Raw genomic sequence first — 20,254 nt, forward strand, 5'->3', positions numbered from 1 at the left:
GGCTAAGGGGCTTCACAGTTTGGCTTCATTCAGTCTCTCGAGTTATTTGTGTTAACAAAGCCCTTCTTCACTAGAATATACAGTCCCTTAGGGCCAGGACCACATTTTATTCGACCTGTAGTCCTCACTTCTTACCCCTCACATAAAGCAGAGTGCTTGAGATATTTTATACATAGCTGAGGTCTAAGGCTGGGGAGAGGGGCTGCTGTTAACTAAGAGCCCAACACTATGAATGCAGCCTTTAGTTCTCCTGGACCTCACGCAGGGACCACCCTTCTCACCTCTTGGGCTGCTTCTGTGAGTACACCAGCAGGTACTTCACTCGCAGGAGCTGGTTATTGGTGACCACAAAGTACTTTGGAGGGATGTCTCCCCCTTCACTGTGCTTGATTCTCGCTCTCCTGCGATCTATCTCCTTGGAATCTAAATAAGGAGATAAAGCACAACTTTACAGGGGGAAAATACAATAAGAACAGAAGCAAACCATGAATAGAAATGAGTCAAGTGCCCGAGTCCTGAGGGTGGAGAAGCCCCAGCAGGCAGAGGAATGGCCTGTGTGTGTACATGAAGCAGAACTAAAAAACAGGAGAGTCCGACAGACAGACAACCAAGCGAGGAGAAAGGAATAGGAAAATAAAAGGGATACAAGAGAAAAAAAAAAAACTGAGTGGGAAAAGCAGAGGGAAGAAGCAGACTGATGGCCATAACAAAAAATTAACCTGGAACTAGAAATAGGACTTGATCTGAAACAAGTCTTTTAACAAGCATTTTAAATTAACCATTCTGGATTTGAGCTTCTTAGAACACTTATCTTTCACCCTTTATTTAAAAGAAAATAAAACCTTTCCTTTTAGTAACATGAAAAAGCTTTACCAAAAAGAACCAAAAACAATAACAAAAAAACTCACAACAGGACAAAGCTTCGTGACAGCAGACGTTGCAAGGTTTTTTGGTTTTTTTTTTTTTTGTGCAAGGTTTTGTCCTGATGTTTAATGTCACGGTTTGCAGACTCCCTAAGAATTATAAAAGCGAATATTCATGCTGTCTGGTTTGGGAGAGTGGCGTCAGACCTGGGCCCGTTCCTCAGGATTCCAGTTGTTTTACATTAGAGGCCAGGAACAGACAGTTTTCTCAATTCTCCTTTTCTCAGTGGAACCAACAGGCCAGCTCTGGAGTCTAGAAGGACAGTTCTATGACTCTTCTGCCTTTGAGGGCAAAACAACAGGGGGCACGGGGCAAAGACCTAAGGGACATATCAGGAGAGTGGACTCAGGTGGCCCACCATTCATCTGCTCCCTAGGGAGCCCAGGATTCACGCCATGGCCTCAGTTGCCCCTCACATTCTCTGGGGACTCCAGCACACACCAGAGCAGCCTGAAGGAACAGGGTGTGGACCCAAGTCTTTATAATTGCTTTACAATGTTGTGTTAGTTTCTGCGGTACAAAGTAAATCAGCTACACATATACCTACAGCCCCTCCCTCATGAGCTTCCCTCCCACCCTCCCTATCCCAGCCCACAAGGTTGTCACAAAGCACAGAGCTGATCTCCCTGTGCTATACAGCAGCTTCCCACTAGCTATCTGTTTTACACATGGTAGTGTATATATGTTAATGCTACTCTCTCAAGTCATCCCACCCTCCCCTTCTCCTGTGTCCACAAGTCTGTTCTCTACGTCTGTGTCTCTATTCCTGCCCTGGCACTAGGTTTATCAATAGAGACCCAGTATCTGCCTTCAAGGAGCCTGTGCCCTGGCCTCACACGCTCATCTTTATCTTTTCCCCCCAAAGCTTTCCCTGAGCACTTGGACCCACCGTGACTGCCCCTTCTTCTGAGCTGCCCCTGTGGACCTCATCAGCACCCTCGGCTGGCACTCCCTACTCACTGCCTTGTGGTAAGCGGTATCTCTTCCGCTGTGTGTTCAGTCCCTAAGGAGACTGCTCACTCCCTGAAGGCAGGCTCTGTCCTACATGGCTTTGGACCCAGCCCATCCCCTGGCATGCAATGGGTGCTCCACCCAACAGCTGGGCCAAAGGCAAGAGCCTGACACCCAGAGGCCTGCAACCCAGGTCTGGGTCAACTGCTGACTCACCTTTCTTCTTCGTTTGGCACTTGACGTCTGGATGGTCAATGACCTCGCACATGGCCACACAGCTAAGGATGGGGCCGAGGAGGCTGCGCTGCCACCCATGGCCGTGTGGGCTATAAATGAGAGCCAGGCTCAAGTCACTGGTGAGGTAGGTCCCTTCCCCGAACAAGGATGTCTGAAATGGCAGAGATCACAGAAAAGAAACAAGGCTGGATGAATGCAGAGTGGGCGCAGCAAGACGACACAGGTCTTTCTTCAACAGAGTTATTAACACAATCTTCAAGCCTCTTTTTTTTTTTCCCCAGCAAAAGGCATAAGGTCAAATAATCCTATGACATCATCCTAGGGTTATGACAAAACACATTCCTATCTGACAACAATTTAACTGATTGTGGATGTGGCTGACTAACCTGGCAAACTAGTAGTTCCAGTGCTCAAGGTTGAGTAAGAAAACCACAGGTAAAAGTCCAAACAGACCCAAGTTTGAATCTTGCCTATCCTTCTAACAAGCTAGCAAGTTATATAAACTCTCTGGGTCTCAGTTTCTACACCTACAAAGTGGTGATAATAGTATCTCCTTCACAGGGTCATGGGTGAGGATTCAATGAGATGATGCACAGAACACCTGGAACAAGAGAGGGATGGGTACTCCACCACAGGCTCCTATGTTGTAGTATAACAGTAATCCCTGCTTAATGAACGTGTCTGACAGGCTTGCAGAAGCAAAGTCATGCTCTTATGTGCAGGGAGGGAGTCACACCTGAGTAACTGAGGGAAGTAATCTGAGTCATTACTTGGAAAAGAAATCTCTTAGACCAAAAACTATAACCAAATAAGGCGGGCCTATATGAGGGGCAGGGTAAGTTTTGCTCTTTGTATTGGTGTTGACCAAAAAAAAAGTCCAAAATTCTAGAAGGCAGGTCCCTGGTGGTGGTGCTAACTTGCTGTCCTCCATGAGGAAGCATGCCAGGTAAAAGAAGAATCTCAGGTGAAATATCTGCAAGCTGAGGCCACAGCAGGCATAGCAAACACATCCTTTGCCCATGGTAGACATCAATAATCAACCATGATGCCAACATAAAAGTATCAACCAAGGCACTCATTCATACTGACTCAGAATCCTCAACAACATTGCAGGTAACTGCTACCAATGGATGGAATTTGACATGAGCTGTAATTCAAATGCTATCCTTGGGCGACAGTGGCAGGATCTTAAGATGATAAATGGCCTCAAACAGCTCACTGAATCTCCTCTACTTGGCAACTGAGAAACATCCTAACCAGTGGCACCAGGCTTCCACAATTCTAAGCCAATTAAGTGAAGCTTAGGGGAAATGAAACAAGCCTTTGTTTGGCCTTTTTAGTGTCCCCATGTCTCAACAGCTAACACAGACCTTCTTCAAGGATACAGATGTCCTTTGATCTGACCCCACATCTATTTCTGCTTATGCCCACCATGTACACACCATTCCCTAGACTCAGGAACCATGAGCAGGGGAGCACAACAGCCAGAAACTTGGGATATCCCTACCAGGAAAACAATCTCAGAGCTTCAACTGGAAGGTAGGCTCCCTCAAGCAAGCCCCTCACTGAAAACCCAGACAGAGGAGGCCAGAAGAGCATCCACTTGACCAAAGGATTCTGATGAGATGCTTCTAAGCAGCAAACTCCCTCAGGCACTGAAGTGAAGGTTTGGTTACAAGACTGGAATCTGCAGGTGACTTCTCCGGCTGGGCTCTGGTGTGAAGTGGAGGCCCCCTGGATTCCAGTAGCCTGGCCATAATAATAAGCTGAGAGCCAGTGTAAACAAGCCCGTCATCCTCGCAAAACCCAACTGTGCTAATCAGCTGCAGCAGTGCTGGAAGTCTCTCCAGCCTCCGGGCTGCATCAGCCATGAGCCCACAGCCTGTGGAGCCAGCCGCCCAGACAAGACAGATGCTGGCACAACTGGGAGAAAGGCTGCAGCCCTCTAGTCACCCCAGAGTCTCCCTCCATCAGCCTCTAAAAGCAGCCACTGCTTCCTTGGTGCTTAAGTACAGGAAGAGCACTTTGCATATATGAACTGTTTCAATCCTGTCAGGACACTAGAAGGTGGGTAATGGCATTCTATTGTACAGATGAGGACACTGAGGCTCTGAGAGGTTAAGTAAATCTGCCCAGGACGGCAGAGCTGCAAAGGTGGTCTTTTTGGCTCCAGTCTGTATTCTTCTTCCCACACCTCACTGAGGGACAAAATAAGTGCTGTCAGAGAAGGGGTGGTTGACACTCCTGAAAAAGGAAGGAAAGGTGCTTAAGGAAGGAGCTTCTCTCCTCAATCTCCTCAAGGGCTGACTCTGCTGGAGGGTCCCCTAGGCAAGTACTTCTCAAACTTCAACGTGCATATGAATCACCTGGGAGTTTGTTAAACTGTGATTTCTGACCAGGTAGTCTGGGGTGGGCCTGAGATTCCACATGCTCAGCAAGCTCCCAGGTGATGTGGATGCCACTGGTCTAGGGATCGTGCTGAGGAGCAAGGGCTGGCCACACACTGGGATCACCCGGTGAGCTCTGAAAGCATACTGACGCCCGGGCCCCCTCCCAGAGGTTCTGATCTCATCGGCTGGGGATGCCGCCAGGCACTGGGGTTTTGAATAGCTCCCCAAGTGATTCTAAATGTACAGCCAAGGCTGGGAACCATCTTTAAATCGATGCTTCTCAAACATTAATCAGTATAGGAATCACCTGGAGATCTTGTCAAAACGCAGGTTCTGACTCAGAAAGTCAGGTGGGCCCAGGATGTCTGCATTTTCACAGCCTCCCAGGCGACGCTGCCGCTGGTCTGCAGACCACACTTTGAGTGGCAAGGCCTTAGTGAACCTACCCACCCCGACCCTCACCAGCTCTGACCGCCACCCCCCCACCCCCAATGTCAGCAGGCTTGGGCCCCACCTTATTCAGGTGGCAGTGGAGGCCACTGTGGATGATGGAATGGAAGTTTTCTAGGCGGCTCCCGTGGAAGGCGTAGATTAGGTCTCGTTCTCCTTTGGTCTCATAAAATTTGGCGTTGGCTGGGTCAGAGTACTCGATTTCAAACAGGAAGTCCGGCACAGGGACAGGCGTGTGAGGGGCGCCAGTCAGCTTTTGGATCTTTTCAAACTTGAAAACATGCAGGAAGTGAAGTTTTATTTGGGAAGCTGGTTAAATGTGCTACCAAAATGGCCTCCTAAGGCCTTGGGCTTAACTCCTTTGGGCTCTGCTCATGAGAACAACTGGTTTCATGGGAATAAAAACAACAGTTTATAAACAAGCTCAGAGCTTATATCACAAGACTGCTTTCCTCTAATAATGATTTTCCCTGCAGTAGGCTGAGAAGCGTGAATTGCTCCTTCTAACTAAAGATCACTTCTAATTTCCATTACACTTTCGCATGTATTTCCTGCATTCTGTCTTTACAATAATCTCAGGAGGTAGACAGGTGTGATACATTACAAAAATGACCACAAAAATTTTTCCTCCCATCCCTGTCCATTCACCCCTCTGCAATGTGACTTTGCAGGTGGAAATTCCATCAAAATTTCATCAGGAGATGGAACCTATTTCTCCACCCCTTAAATCTGGGCTTGGCCATTTGAACTCCCTTGGTTAATGGGACCCTGAATAAACATATGGCAAACAGAGACTTCAAAAGAGCTTGCCCAAACTTGTCTGCTGCTGGGAACCCTTCTCAAGCCCTGCTAACCTTCCACAGGATGACAACCTCGTAGAAAATGGCCCCAACCACAGCAGCCATCTCAGCTGAAGTCCGAGACATATAAGTGAGGCTACCCTGGATCAGCGCCAGGTGAGCCAGCTCCACCCATAAGAACCACCCAACCAACCCACGGAATCATGAGAAGCAATCAGTGCTGTTTTAAACCAGTAGATTTTGGAGATGGTTTCTTATGCAGCAAAAGTTAACTGATACAGAAGGGAAAGCTCCTTCCTAAACGGTAATAATCCTCTTCAGGGCAGAGACCACACCACTTCCAAGATTTCCAAACAGTATGTCATGGACCAAAGCCAGTCTGTGGTAAAGTTTTCTCTGGCTTGTAATTAAATGACAAAAATAAGAGCAATTTAACAGATATATTTACATTGATGTAAGGTTGCCATGATCCCTTCTTTGGAAGAACCATCCTTTAGTCTGAGGTCAGGACCATCCTTTTTTTGTATTAAAATATCCTTTTATAAAATGATACATGGTAATGTCCTTATGTGGGCACAATAAAAAGTTGATAATCCTGGGTCCCGACACTCCATATTTTAATGGAATTTAACTGGTCTATAATCAAAAGTCAAGGAGCAACTGCCTTATCTACTTTACCAATAGCACCCAACAGCCAGTAGGTGCTTGATGCACTTATGAGGAATGAGTACATGAATGAATAAATCTAAATTTTACAGATGACAACAGTGAAACCCAGATATCATCTAGGAGTTAGCAGCCCAGCCTGGACCTGAATATAAGTCTCCTGATCCCCTCTCCAGGGCTGTTTTGGTTATCTTACCATCCAATGTGGATGAAGGATGTCCCTAGATACCAGAAACTGAGATACCAAATTCTATGCCACTAAAGGAGGACTTTTATTTTAGCAAGAACTTATAAACTTGAATGCTCTTAAATTAAAACTGATTAAGTGAAGAACAGTCCAGACAGAACCCCTGCTGCCACTTAGAGGAAAGAATACCAGATCAGGGATCTGCCTGCCCCACACCCTGATCCTTATCATCCCAGCTTGTTCCCGAGAGATGGCAGCCAGGAAAAGGAAGCCAAATGATGGAATGGCTGGTCTGTGCCAGAAACTATACTGGCGGTGACACACATTCTATCATAGCTCCCTTCTGAGATAACTATTAATATTCTCAATTTACAAATGGGGAAAAGAAGACTCAATAACAGTTGGGAGTGGGATTTGACCACAGAGCCTGAGGATTTCCACCACTTTGGGTTCTGCCTCTTTGCTTCCTGACAGCTGGAATGTTTCTTAAGCTATGGTCAAGTGTCCACCCTTATCAGAATTACCTGGGGTGCTTGTGATATCCAACATTTATTAAGTCCCTAGCATGTGCCCTCAGGCATTGTTCTGTGAGAAAACTCATTTAGTTCTCACAGCCAGTTCCCTGATAGAAGTATATTATTATTATTCCCATTTTACAGATGAGGAAACTGAGGTACTGAAATGCACCCAGTAACCTGCTCAAGGTTCAGCCAGTAAGAGGGAGAACACAGCTTTGTACTGCCAGTGTACAAGTTCCTGGGCCCCACTCTAGACACAGAATCAGAATTTCTGGGGACACAAGGTCCAGGAACCTGCATTTTCAATAAGCTTCCCAGGTCCTGCTGGTGCACAAAGAGGTCCAGAGCCCTCCACGCCCAGGAATCTGTGATCCTATAGACCAAAGTCTCACCTCTGACTTCCCTGCACTGTGGATTGTCAGGACCTTTGAGGATAAAATCCAGCTCACCAGGTCCCAGGCCCATGTGTCTTTGTCTCCTGAGGACTGGAGAAGTTCTTTCAGGTTGGGTAACTTACTGGCATCTGCAAGCTGAAGTGAGGAAAACCTCCGTTAGCAAGGATCCTGGACAAAATGATAGTAACCAGGTGCCCTCTAGTGGTAAGGCAGGCGACTTGCACTTCTCTCATGTTCCAAGGAATTTCTTCAGAGGGAAATGCACAAGGCTACCATCCCTTTCCAAATACTGCCCAATTCCAAATGCTCTGAACACTGGAAGGTTATCTGTAGCTCAGCTGGTACAAAACCTAACCTGAGCTGATGCGAAGTTCATTTAATCTTAATTATCCCACTGTGTGTTACTATTGACGTGATGCATTTTGCTGTAGGTCTATTGATACCTGATTATGGGATGCACCCCACTGGAGATGTTACCAAATACATGGTATATACATGTATTTGTTAACAAAGCCTTTTCCTTTCAGCATGAGTTAATTTCCTGTTAACCTGTTCCCCTGGAGACCAGATAAAGGTAATATAGCAACTACATACATAACCAGGCAATGCTGCTCGGTTGACCCAGAATGGTAACTACATCTGGATTAGAAGAAACTGTGAATGGGCAATCCATGGTTGTGGGTTTCCCTGAGTGTGGTAACTTTTTGTGAAGACCCTGACAGCTATGTCTATGATTTTCTTACTAGAGGAACCAGCCTCCGTGGAACATGGGGCTTCATCAGACCAGACCAGTTCCTACAGCCACCCAACATGAATCTCATCCCCTTACACCTGAGCTGTCACTCTTGGGGGCAAGACTAGCTGCTGGACCTCTATGTGGACTACAGCAAGGACTTCTGCAGAAATGGAATGCCTTCTGTGAGCTGTGATCCATCCCAGAGCCTTCTGATTTAGGCCGGTACCCGGCGCAGCCTGTGAGAGGCGTCTGAGGTGCCTTTGTAAAATCAGGCAGAATCAATTCCGAAACGGATTTGGTGCCAGGATTTCTGATAAGGGACTGGGGACCTGGACTAGCAGAGAGCTACAAGGTATCTGTAGCTTTTGCTCAGAAATTAAAACTGACTAGAAGCCAAATCTCTCCAGCATGGCATTTAAAATACCACTGCAGACTGGCGCCATCTGTGAACCTACCTCCTCCAAGCTCTGCTCACTGAGTCCCCTGGAGTGCCCCTTCCCCCACCTCTACCAACCCAGGCACCCCCTCTCCTCCAAACCGCTAAAGCACTCAGCCCCAACACTCTCTCCCCAGAATGGCCAGAACTCCCAAAGACCAAGGACTGTCTTGTGTTTTTCTAGTTCTGTTTCCTGAATGTAGAGGAAAGAGCAGACAGAGCTCAGATTGAATCCCTGCTCCTTAGGCAAAGCACTAGACCTGGCTGAGCCTCCATCTCCTCTCTAACACAGGAACCTCACTATCTCCATGTGGGTTGTCAGGAAGATTAAAGAAGGTAACAGAATCTCAGGGCCTAGTCTATACAGTGTATGTCCATTTCTTTTCTTATTTGTATTTCTCTCTGGACAACACACACCTTTCCTAGGGATGTAGTTGGTACTTCATGAATACCAGCAGTTCTTTTCCCTGTTTTTAGATAGTTCACCGTTGCCAACCTTGTGGGTTTATTTCAACCCTGTAGTTGAAAATCAGAAACATTACAGGGCTGCTTTATTCCTGTCTCTATTTCTAAAGATTCAAACAACAGCCTCAGGCTTTCAATAAAACCATCTCTATATGCCTTGCAGGCCATCAGTGAGGATCCAATTTAAAAACATGGATGTGGGACTTCCCTGGTGGCACAGTGGTTAAGAATCCACCTGCCAATGCAGGGGACATGGGTTTGATCCCTGGTCCAAGAAGATCCCACATGTCACAGAGGAACTATGCCCATGTGGCACAACTACTGAGCCCATACACCACAACTACTGAAACCCATGCATGCCTAGAGCCTATTATCCGCAACAAGAGAAGCCACCACAATGAGAAGCCCGTGTATCGCAACAAAGAGTAGCTCCCGCTGGCCGCAACTAGCGAAAGCCCGCATGCAGCAATGACGACCCAACACAGCCAAAAATAAAAAAATAAAAATTAAATTAAAAAAAATAAAAAGTAAAAACATGGATGTGTAGATGTTCCACATGTACTGATGCTACACAGAAGGGGGGGAAGAAAGGTAAATAATTATGACTTAAAATTATTCATTGTCTGGGCTTCCTAGGTGGCGCAGTGGTTAAGAATCCACCTGCCAACGCGGGGGACAACGGGTTCGATCCCTGCTCCAGGAAGATCCCACGTGCTGTGGAGCAACTAAGCCCGTGCGCCACAACTATTGAGCCTGCGCTTTAGAGCCCGTGAGCCACAACTATTTAGCCCATGTGCTGCAACTACTGAAGCCCATGTGCCTAGAGCCCGTGCTCTGCAACAAGAGAAGCCACGGCAATGAGGAGCCCGCGCACTTCAACAAAGAGTAGCCCCCCGCCTCGCTGCAACGAGTGAGAGAGAAACGCAATGCAGAGAAAGCCTGTGTGCAGCAACGAAGACCCAACACAGACAATAAATAAATAAACTGGAAAAAAAAAAAACCTATTCATTGTCATAAGAAAGATGGATACAAACCACAAAGGGAACTCCTGCTGGGTAGGCACAGGGAGAAAAGGGAGTAGTCAGGAAAGTCTTCAAAGCGCAGGTGCTCTGTGATCAGGTCTGACAGGCAAAGGCACAGAAGCATGGAAGTACAGCATGTAGTCAGGGATGTGGATGGCAATGAGGGAGGTTAACTGTGTGAGCTTTCCTCCCAGGCAGCCCAGGTCCAAACAAGGGCTGTTACATCCCTTACTAGCTGTGTGACCTGGGTGAGTTAACCTCCTGTATCTCAGTTTCCTCAAATATATAACATTAGCCACTTCACGGAAGTATTATGCTTAGTGAAATAAGTCCAACAGAGAGACAAATAATATCACTTAAATGTGGAATCTAAAAAATAAAACTAGTGAATATAACAAAACAGAAACAGACTCACAGATATAGAGAACTAGTGGTTACCAGTGTGAAGAGGCTAGGGGGCAGGAGAGAGGTAGGGGATGAGGAGATACAAACTACTATGTACAAACTAGACAAGCTACAAGGATATATTGTACAGTGCAGGGAATACAGCCAATATTTTACAATAACTATAAATGGAGTATAACCTTTAAAAATTGTGAATCACTGTTGTACACCTGAAACTTATATAATATTGTAAATCAACTATACCTCAATAAAAGAAATTTTTTTAATTTTAAAAGAAAACATACATACGTAAAAGTGAGAAGACTGAGGCTTGGAGAGGTTAAGTACCTTGCAGCTATTCAGTGGCAAGGCAGAGACATGAAGCCAGGTGGCCTGACTCCAGGGTCCATTCTCTGTGATGCTCACCTACTACATCAATGGAGAAATTTAGTAGTGGACTGAATATTTTAGCCCAAAAGAGCAATTCCAGTAGAACTTTAGGAGGCTGCTTGGGAAGCTTTAGGTATGTTTCCTGAATAACACAACCAAGACTGCTACTGGCTATGCCTAAGCCCTGTCAAAGGTAGGGAGAAAGATGTATGTCACGTGTAGTATAGAGCGGGGTCAGCAGACAGAAAACCCTCCATCTAGACAAGAGTTATGAACCACAGTTGGTGACAGTGGAAGGCATTTATCAACAACTGGCTTGAGGAGAAAGTGTTCACGAGGAAGGCAGGCATTTCTGGGCTGGGGGGAAGGCAGAGGGAAGGGTTTTCAAAGCAAGTAGGATGGGAGTGGGACCTGGAGTGAGGAGAAGGATTCTGAGAGGCAGAGAAAGAGCATTCCCAGTGGGAAAGAACATGACGAAGAGGCAGAGAAAGGAACAGTGCCTGTCCCGAAAGGTGGTCCAGGGCTCAACTGTCCTCAGGGCCAGAGAGGTGATGACCATGAGAAAGGGGTTGTCCAGGAAAGAACAGTGAGGACTGTGTTGAACTGGAGACCCCTGGCCTAGTGAAGGGCCCAACCACCAACTCCCCCAGCTCCAGCTGCCTTCTGCCCAAGGGCTACCTCTGCCCAGGCTATGGAGCCTCCGATTTTTTTCTAGTTTTTAAAGGAAATTAGTAAGCTGCATTTTTTTTTAAATCCCCAGTTTCTAAAAGACTAGAGGACACCTGTCAACCCACAGGGCACATTTTTGCAGCCTCTGCTCTGAGGAATAAGGAAGGATTCAGTTAGAGAAGTGGTTGAGGGAGCCGGGGCAAGTCCTGAATGTCGTGCAGTGCTGGCAGTCACAGGGGTTTGAGAAAGGAAGTCTCAGGAAAGAGGTGGTCTCAGTGACTGAGAAGCCAAGGGTGGGGAACCAGAAGGGGGAGAGCAGGGGAGAGGGAGGACCAATGACCCTAGAAGGAGACAATTCAGTCTCCTTGCTTTGAGTCTGGAGAGGGCAGGACAGCTCAGTGGACACTTTGCAACCAATCAGATCACAATCTCCTCGGGAGGCGGCCCAGGAATCTGCTTACAGAAGTTACCACAGGTGATCCTTATCACCAGGAAAAAGATGAGGATACTCAGGTTTAGACGTTAAGCAATGTTGTCCTAGAAGGGCTGGCAGCAGGAAAGAACATCTGAAAAAAAATCCTTGTCTAGGAAGATGCCAAAGGCCATAATTACTAGTTGTGGGTAGAGGTGCTAGAAGGAAATGAACCAAAGGTACAGCCAAGGTCACCAGCCTCGGGGACCTGACACCTGGAACAGTGGGGTGGGCTGGATGGGTGGAGCTGCTGGGCTGCTGAGGTGAAGGCAGCAAAGATGGATGGCACAGTTACATACAGGTACCCCTTGCTCTTCATAAACCTAAGGGATGACAATCCAGATTTACTAAAACTCTTGAAAGTCTACAAGAGTCCTCTTCATAAAAAGAGTCATCATGAGGACCCTTTAAAGGAGTGGTTCTCTACCCTGACTACACACTAGCATCACCTGGGAGCTGAAGGGTGTCTGCCACCAGCACAATGATTAGCTGATGGTGACGAAGATGACAGTAGAACCTGAATCACTGAGTTGTTAGGAAGATTAAATGAGTTACATGTAGAAACAGCTCAGAACAGTGCCAGACAAGTAGTAAGTGCTATTACTATTGTGTTTGGTCTTGTATTACTATTATTAGTAGTATTCAAATCTCCTTCTCTAGTGCTCCCCAATCTGCTGAGGAAAGACCTGCATTTCTGGAATGGTTGGGAAGGGAGGAGATGGTTTGTACTGGAAGGATAATCCTATCCCTGGGTTCTCCACATCACCATCCCAAAGGCTGAGACATCTTTCCAGCCACATACCCAGTAACAGTCACATCACGTATCTATGTCTGTATACTTCCCCCACCCCTCCTCAGATACCATCTTTGAGAACAGAAATAAAAAGGTAATCTGAGAACCCAAGAAGTTTACACTGAGATATCAAGTATGTACCTAAAGGACACTTACTGACTACACCAAATCTGATTGCTACCATTTCCTCACTACCCGCATGTGGGTACCCATGAAGATGATCAAAGCAGGAACTTCCTTGGTGGCACAGTGTTTAAGAATCCGCCTGCCAGTGCAGGGTACATGGGTTCGAGCTCTGGTCTGGGAATATCCCACATGTCAAGAAGCAGCTAAGTCCCTGTGCCACAACTAATGAACCTGCACTCTAGAGCCCTCAAGCCACAACTACTGAAGCCCTCACGCCTAGAGTCCATGATCCACAACAAGAGAAGCCACTGCAATGCAATAGAGTAGCCCCTGCTCTCTGAAACTAGAGAAGGCTCGTGTGCAGTAACGAAGACCCAACACAGCCAAAAATAAGTTAATTAATTTTTTAAAAAGAACAGACATTTTTAAATTTTTTAAATAAATAACAAAAAAGAAAATGATCAAATCAATTAACAGAAAAAAATTTAACTACATATTCTCTGTAAATAAACAAAAAAACCAATGCCCAGGCTCTACCTTAGACCAATTAAATTTGAAAATCTAGGGATGGGGCCCAGATGTCAGTACTTTCTAAAGTTTACCAGGTGATTCCAATTCGAGCTAAGGTTGAGACCCTTATAAAGAATGAACTCCCCAGTAAATATTTTAATTTTTATAGGAGTATAGTTGATTTACAATGTTGTGTTAGTTTCAGGTGTACAGTAAAGTGAATCAGTTATACATATACATATATCCACTCTTTTTTTAGATCCTTTTCTCATATAGGCTATTACAGAGTATTGAATAGCGTTCTATACAGTAGGTCCTTATTAATTATCTACTTCATATATAGCAGTATACATGTCAATCCCAATCTCCCAATTTATCCCTCCTCCCGCTTACCACCTGGGAACTATAAGCTTGTTTTCTACATCTGTGACTCTACTTCTGTTTTGTAAATAAGTTCATTTGTATCTTTTTTTTAGATTTCACATATAAGTGATAGCATCCCCAGTGCATGTTAATATTCAATTTCCAATCCAGAAATAAGCATCCAAAGCTTTCCTTAGAAAGGTCTGTTAGCCTTTGAGCCAGCAATTTCACCTTTTGGAATTTATTTCAATAACTAGAGATATAAACAATGATTAATGTGGAAGGATGTTTACCATAGCTTCCCCCCCGCCCCACACCGAGCAGCTGGCGGGATCTTAGTTCCCCAATCAGGGATCAAACCCACACTCCCAGCAGCGAAAGCACAGAGTCCTAACCACTGGACTGCCAGGGAATTCCCACCATAGCATTATTTGTAAGAGCAAATTTGTTAAAATTGTGTAGGAACCCAGAGAAAGGACTCCTAACTGCAAGGAAGTGAAGGCACAGAAGGTGCGGTTCCAGCAGTATCTTAAAGGATGCAGGAGAGTTTGCATGGACAAAGAGGGGGGTGGCATGGAGAGGGCAGGCATGCCCTGGGGTCAGGGAAGGAGCTTATTCATGTTTTAACCCAGACACTGAGTCAGTTTGTCTAGACAGTACAAGCCAGAGACCAGAACCAGGAGAGTTATTAGAGCCGTCTGGCCCCCAAAATAGTAGATGGGAATAGGACAGGCTAGATGCGGTGCTTCTCAGCCTTTACTATGCACACAAACACCCAAGGATCTTCTTAAAATGCAGATCTTGATTGGATAGGTCTGGGGTGGGGCCCAACAGTCTGCATTTCTAACAAGGTCCCAGGTGACGCTGATGCTGCAGGCCCTCAACCACACTCTGGGTGGTAAGGGGCTGGAATTAATACAAAGGAGCCATTCCCACCTGCCTCCCACCTGCCTCTCCATTAGTCTGTAGGCTAATGGAGAACAAGGGCATGGTGTTTTCAAGGGAAAAAACAAAACATAAATCTTACAGCTGTGACACCAGTGACAAGATTCTGTGTTAAGTGATTCAGGAATGTGAACTGTACATGGGATAGCTCAACCTGAAGTCTGGAGGTCCAATGGTCAGGGCTATAGGACATTCCAAGAATGCTACAGATTATGTGACCTGAAAAGAGCTTAGCTTACCCTTTTCCCAAGGAACAAGGTCAGAAACCCTCAGCTTCAGGCAATCAGCACATACCCAATGTGATTCCTCAAACATCCAATAGGCACCTCCCAGGCCTGGGAATACAAAGAACTCCTAGTGTAAAATCGAAGAGCTGACTCTACATAGAAATATTCTCAAAATAAGGCACCTAAGAAATGATCTGGGACTTTGGAGTCTATGAAAGAATAAGGCCAGAGCCAAGCTAAAGCCCAGAGTGTGGTTCAGCAGAGGGCAGTCTCAGGAAAGCACCAGTAAATAACCTAATTCAAGCCAAAGCTCTAATTTCTGGAAAACTGCAACACGTGTTACAGGTGTGTCAAATGACACTGTTTCACATTATTTCCAAGTGCTTTTAGCCAAACAAATGAAAATGGGAGACTTTTTAAACAGCTCCATATCTTCCTTCTTCAGGTAACCACAAAATGATCCAGAAGGCAGAGTCCAGAGCTGACTCCTTTTTAAAAATTAACCTTTGAGTCAGAGAGAGACAGGTTCAGATGCCAAGTTCTCTGCAGCTTTTCTTTAACTCGTGTAACACGTGGCAAAACAAAACCTAAAGTGCATTTATCTAAGAATGTGTGCATGCCCCCAGAGGTCGTGCCAGGTCCTACCTGGTGAGGGGCCTCTTCTCAGAAAGAGCTCCAGAAAGCCATGCTTAAAAGAAAGCCAAGAATCTGCATGGTCTGGGCTAATTTCCCTAACACTGGTGCCCAATAAGGAATATGGCAACAGGGTGGGATGGTAAGAATCTGTCCGTGTTTCTCTAGTAGCCCCCGAGAGATAGAGTACACTGTCTAAAACCAATGCCAAAATGAGCCCCGTGCACAGGACAGCCTGTCCCTACAGAGGAGGTGGCTCTTTGGGGCTACCCACATTGCCGATGCTCTCCTAAGGGATTACAGGTATGGAAGGAAGGATATGCCTCAAACTGAGAGCACTGATACCTGTGGGGAGGGATGTGGGACAGGGTGAGCTCTATCAGGGGCACTATACTTTATCACTTGGATTTTTTATAACAAGAATATAATCAAACATTACTTGTATAATTAAAATGAAATTTTTAAAAAGCAGGAACTAATCAAAGCAATTCCAAAGATCACTTTCCATTTATCCCATATTCATCAAAGTAACCTGATTCTGTTCCAGCAGAAAGAAAACACACTGAGCATTCTAGTCCATTTGGATGTTTCTTGGCAAAAACTAATAAAGTGCATCGTGGGGCATCACCTCTGATGTGTTCGGTCCCTCTGACCCCCAATCTCCCCTCCTCTCTCTTCTCCTGAACAGATCCTGCTGTCATCCTGCCACCACAGGGTATTTCAGAAATGCATCGTGGGGGACTTCCCTGGTGGTCCAGTGGTTAAGACTCCATGCTTCCAATGCAGGGGGCACAGGTTCGATCCCTGGTTGGGAAACTAAGGTCCCACATGCCGTGCGGCCGAAAGAGAAAAAAAAGAAAAAATTCATCCTGGATATCACCAATGCCCCTCCAGCCCAAGGATAAAATCTACATATCTGGGCAGGACATGTCCAGCCCTGTTTGCTCTGGTTGGCCTCATCTCCTCCTGTTTCACATGAAAGCCACACACTAAAGTACAGACTTGTCCTTCTCGGTGAGATCCTGGCTTTCTGCTCATCCTGCTACTCCTCCTAGAATACCCCTTTCCTCCTCTCAGCTCCTCGAAATCCTCCATGTCCCTGGGGACTCAGCATAGCATCATAACCGCTTCTGGTTGGTACTCCCTGATTCCAGCCCACTGCCAAGGCCTGGAGTCCTGTGCTGGACTTCATGGTGTATACACAGGACTTACCCCATAGTAAAGCTGAGCAGAGTGTTAACCTCTCCCTGAGTCTTTAATTCTGTTTCCTCAGCACCTGGCCCATAGCAGGAGCTCCATAAATATTCCACTGACACGACTGAAGAAAGTTTCATCCCTAACACTCTGATATCACAAACTCACAAAATTCAATACCTGAATTTGCAGAACAAACCATGAGGGAAGTCAATCTGCTTGCCTCTTTCTCCAACCTCCCACTCCCTGTACCCTGAAACCCCTGTGCACTGTGGTCAAGACCTGAGGTACCCTCAATACAGCCCTAGCCTAAGCTGCAATGGACCAGGTAGGGGCCAGGAGCCTGGGCCTTTGTCCCTTGACCACCTGGGAGTGACCAAAGAGCCACCCAACACTGACCACCTCACCAGAGATAATTTTAAACATCTGTTGATTTTAAACATGATTAACATTCTGTTAATGTGGTTCATAACATTAAGAGATTTTCAAATGTTGAACTAATTTTGCATTTCTGGGATAAACCCAACCCTTTAATAAGGAATTATTCTTTTTATATACTGCTACTTTCAGGATCCTAATATTTTACAGAGGATTTCTATATTTATACTCTTGAGTGACTTATAATTTACTTTTGTTGTATCATTCTTATTAGGTTTCGTATCAAATCTAATAAGAACACTACCCTACTTTTCAATACTTTTGAAGAGTTGTGTAAAACTGGAATTACTTATTCCCTCAGTGATCGGCAGAACTCACCAATGAAACCTGGTAAGCCTGGAGTTTTCTCTGAGAGAAAATCTTTGACTACTAATTCAATGTCTTTAATGATTATAGCCTTTTGATTTTGTAGTTCTTACGGAATCAATTTTGGCAAGTTATATTTTTCTAGGTAATTCCAAACATTCAGATTACAAAGATAACTAATATCTGGAATGCTGACCCTGAGGTGAACTCTGCAAGAAATTAAGTGCCTCGCGAATCATCAGCTCACATGTGTACAGTGCATATGTTATAATTTATAAAAGTACTGGCCACATATTACCTCATCTGAAGATGAGGTCCGGGTGGCTTTGGTGACCTATGGTGTCTCCTTATTTGCAAAGGGAGAGACAACTTCCTATTTAGCAGAATCAGCTGACTCAGATCAACACCCTCTTCTTGACACACCAGGAAATGTTGTGGAGGCCTATGCAGCTGCTGAAGTCCTCACTTCACCCCGGGAAGTCCCTTGGGAGTGTCAACATCAGGGAGTGTCCTCAGCTCCTGGAAACAAACCTTCCCCAAGACCAGGCTGGGAATGTTAAGTCCGGGGGCCGGCACCTTCCCTAACGTGGGTTCCACAGACAACGTGGCCTGGGACGCAGCGGACAGAGCCGGGGGAAGCACACTCACCAGGGCCTCGAAGTCCTTGCAGTCGTGGCGGGCGTAGGATGCGGGGAAGGGCCGCAGCACCGAGTCGCGCTTGTAGCTCCGCAGGGCCGAGGCGAAGAAGCTGCAGCGGAGGTCGGCGGCCAGCACGTCACGGCCCGCCGCCTCCCTGACGGCCGCCCAGCCCGCGGGCTGCATCCCGGGGCGCGGCGCGTTGCCGGGGGAGACGCGCCGGGCGGGGGCCAGGGCCGAGCCTGCGGTCAGCGCGGGGCCGGGCCCGGGGACAATGGGCCGGAGGGGGCCGGGGTCCCTCGGCCTGGGGTGAGGTAGGCAGAGGGATGAGATGACGGGGGTGAGAACGTGGTGACGAGTGTCTTCTGCGGGGGCCGGGCCGCTCGCCGCCCAGGGGAGCGGACCGGTGAGGAGAAGGGATCCGGTCCCGACCGCGGCTCAGCGGGGGCTGGGGCCTGGGGATAATGGAGCCGGACCGACGGGGGAATCCCGGGCCTGGGGGAGGGGCTGTGACACCGGGTGAGACGACAACGTACTGACACGTGTCCTCTGAAGAGGCCTGGGGTGGAGGGCACCCCCAGCGGGGACCGCGGGCCGAGCCCCCGCCCCACGCCCGGCGAGGCTGCGGCGCCGCCCGGGCCTTCCTGCCCCGGCGCCGCCGAAGCCCCGGCGCTCGCCCGGCTGCCCGCGGCGCTGCCTGCGTCCCGCCAGCCGTGCGCGTCCGCTCGCCGCGCGCTGCCCGCCGGACGGCCTCCCGCGCCGCCCCGCGCGGCCCGGCCTACCTGCCCGCTACGCGGCAGCGGCCGCTCGCCCGCTGCGGCCTCGCGCTCCGCCCAGCCCCGCGAAGGCCCGCCCCTTCCCGCTCCCGCCTGCGCCCCCTCCTGGGTGCAGGGTGTGTTCGCCAGTCCCGACCCGAGGGGTCCCCGGCTGCCAGGTGTTCCGCCCGGGCGGAGTCGCCCACGCTGATGCGGGCCGTCCTCACTGCGGCCCCGAGGAGAAATTGACCCAGGCGCCCTTTGGACCCACCCTTGGATTGCCTTTGTCGCAGCTCCGCGGGCTGAGCCTGCTGGTCTCGCCTGGGGAATTGCTACTACCTACTGCCTCCTCCTTGAATCATTTCCCTCCAAAACGGGGTGCAGAAGGAGCCATTTAACACCCAGGACAACTGAGTCTCAGAGTGCCGCCATGATGGCCCAAGGTTCCGCAGCCAGACGGGGTGAATCTGGGATTCTGAAAACCGAGAGACCTTTCCTCTGACTTTTAGCTTCTCTGCATTGCTCAAGCCTCTAGCCCCTCAGACAAGACACGCCAAGATCCTCCTTTGGGGCCCTCCATGAAAACGAGCCTGAGGAGACAAGTAGTGGGGGAGGGCAGGGGGGAGACTGACCCAACTCTGCGGGAGGGAAGGGACAAGACTCCCATCCCCTCTGCCAACTCACAACTCCATTAGAGAAAACCCCACATTTTGGTCTCGTGGTCACATGGAAATCTAAGCACAGGTCATCACTAATTCCTACACCAAGAAGCCTCTCAACACTCTGCTACACCTCCATACTCCAGAATCCTCTGAGGGAGGAACTTCTTGACCTTCTGCATCCAGGCTGAGCAGGACCCTGAGCTCAGGGGAAAGGTCCTTGCTGTTGGATTGTATGTATGACTCTGGGAGGAAGAGCAAAACTGGACACACACACACATACACACACACAGAGCCTCCACAGGACTTCACTGGTCCTGTGCATCAAACCCTCGTCCCCTGCATTGGAAGGCAGAGTCTTTACCGCTGGACCACCAGGGAAGTCCCCAGGGTCTGGGAGCTCTTGACATGAAGCTGGGTTATCTAGTTACATGTCACTGTGGTTCTTTTTTTTTTTTTTTTAAGCAGCTTTATTGAGATATAATCCACAGCCCAAACAATTTACATTTAAAAATGTAAAATTTGGGACTTCCCCAGCAATCCAGTGGTTAAGACTCTGTCTTCCAATGCAGGAGGC

The 20,254-nt window shown here is 47.7% G+C and overlaps 1 protein-coding gene across 5 annotated transcripts in view; it reads right to left on the bottom strand.

Annotated features, from left to right (window-relative positions):
• Positions 1–19,094, bottom strand: part of PARP16 (poly(ADP-ribose) polymerase family member 16) — a 38,268-nt gene extending 19,174 nt beyond the window's left edge. Inside the window, exons 1-6 of one of the 5 annotated variants that reach the window (XM_057722866.1) lie at positions 19,046–19,094; positions 18,276–18,567; positions 7,516–7,653; positions 5,017–5,223; positions 2,092–2,263; positions 282–423 (exon numbers count right to left, since the gene is read on the bottom strand). In XM_057722866.1, the coding sequence (XP_057578849.1) occupies positions 282–423; positions 2,092–2,263; positions 5,017–5,223; positions 7,516–7,653; positions 18,276–18,449 (833 nt within the window). In that variant the 5' untranslated portion in view covers positions 18,450–18,567; positions 19,046–19,094. Of the gene's footprint in view, positions 1–281; positions 424–2,091; positions 2,264–5,016; positions 5,224–7,515; positions 7,654–18,275 lie in introns of all 5 variants that reach the window. The other 4 variants (XM_057722868.1, XM_057722867.1, XM_057722869.1 and 1 more) reach the window with 4 other exon arrangements.
• Between the last annotated feature and the right edge of the window lie 1,160 nt (positions 19,095–20,254).

The sequence above is a fragment of the Hippopotamus amphibius genome, chromosome 2 (genome assembly GCF_030028045.1).
Source record: "Hippopotamus amphibius kiboko isolate mHipAmp2 chromosome 2, mHipAmp2.hap2, whole genome shotgun sequence".
Classification (NCBI taxonomy): Eukaryota; Metazoa; Chordata; class Mammalia; order Artiodactyla; family Hippopotamidae; genus Hippopotamus; species Hippopotamus amphibius.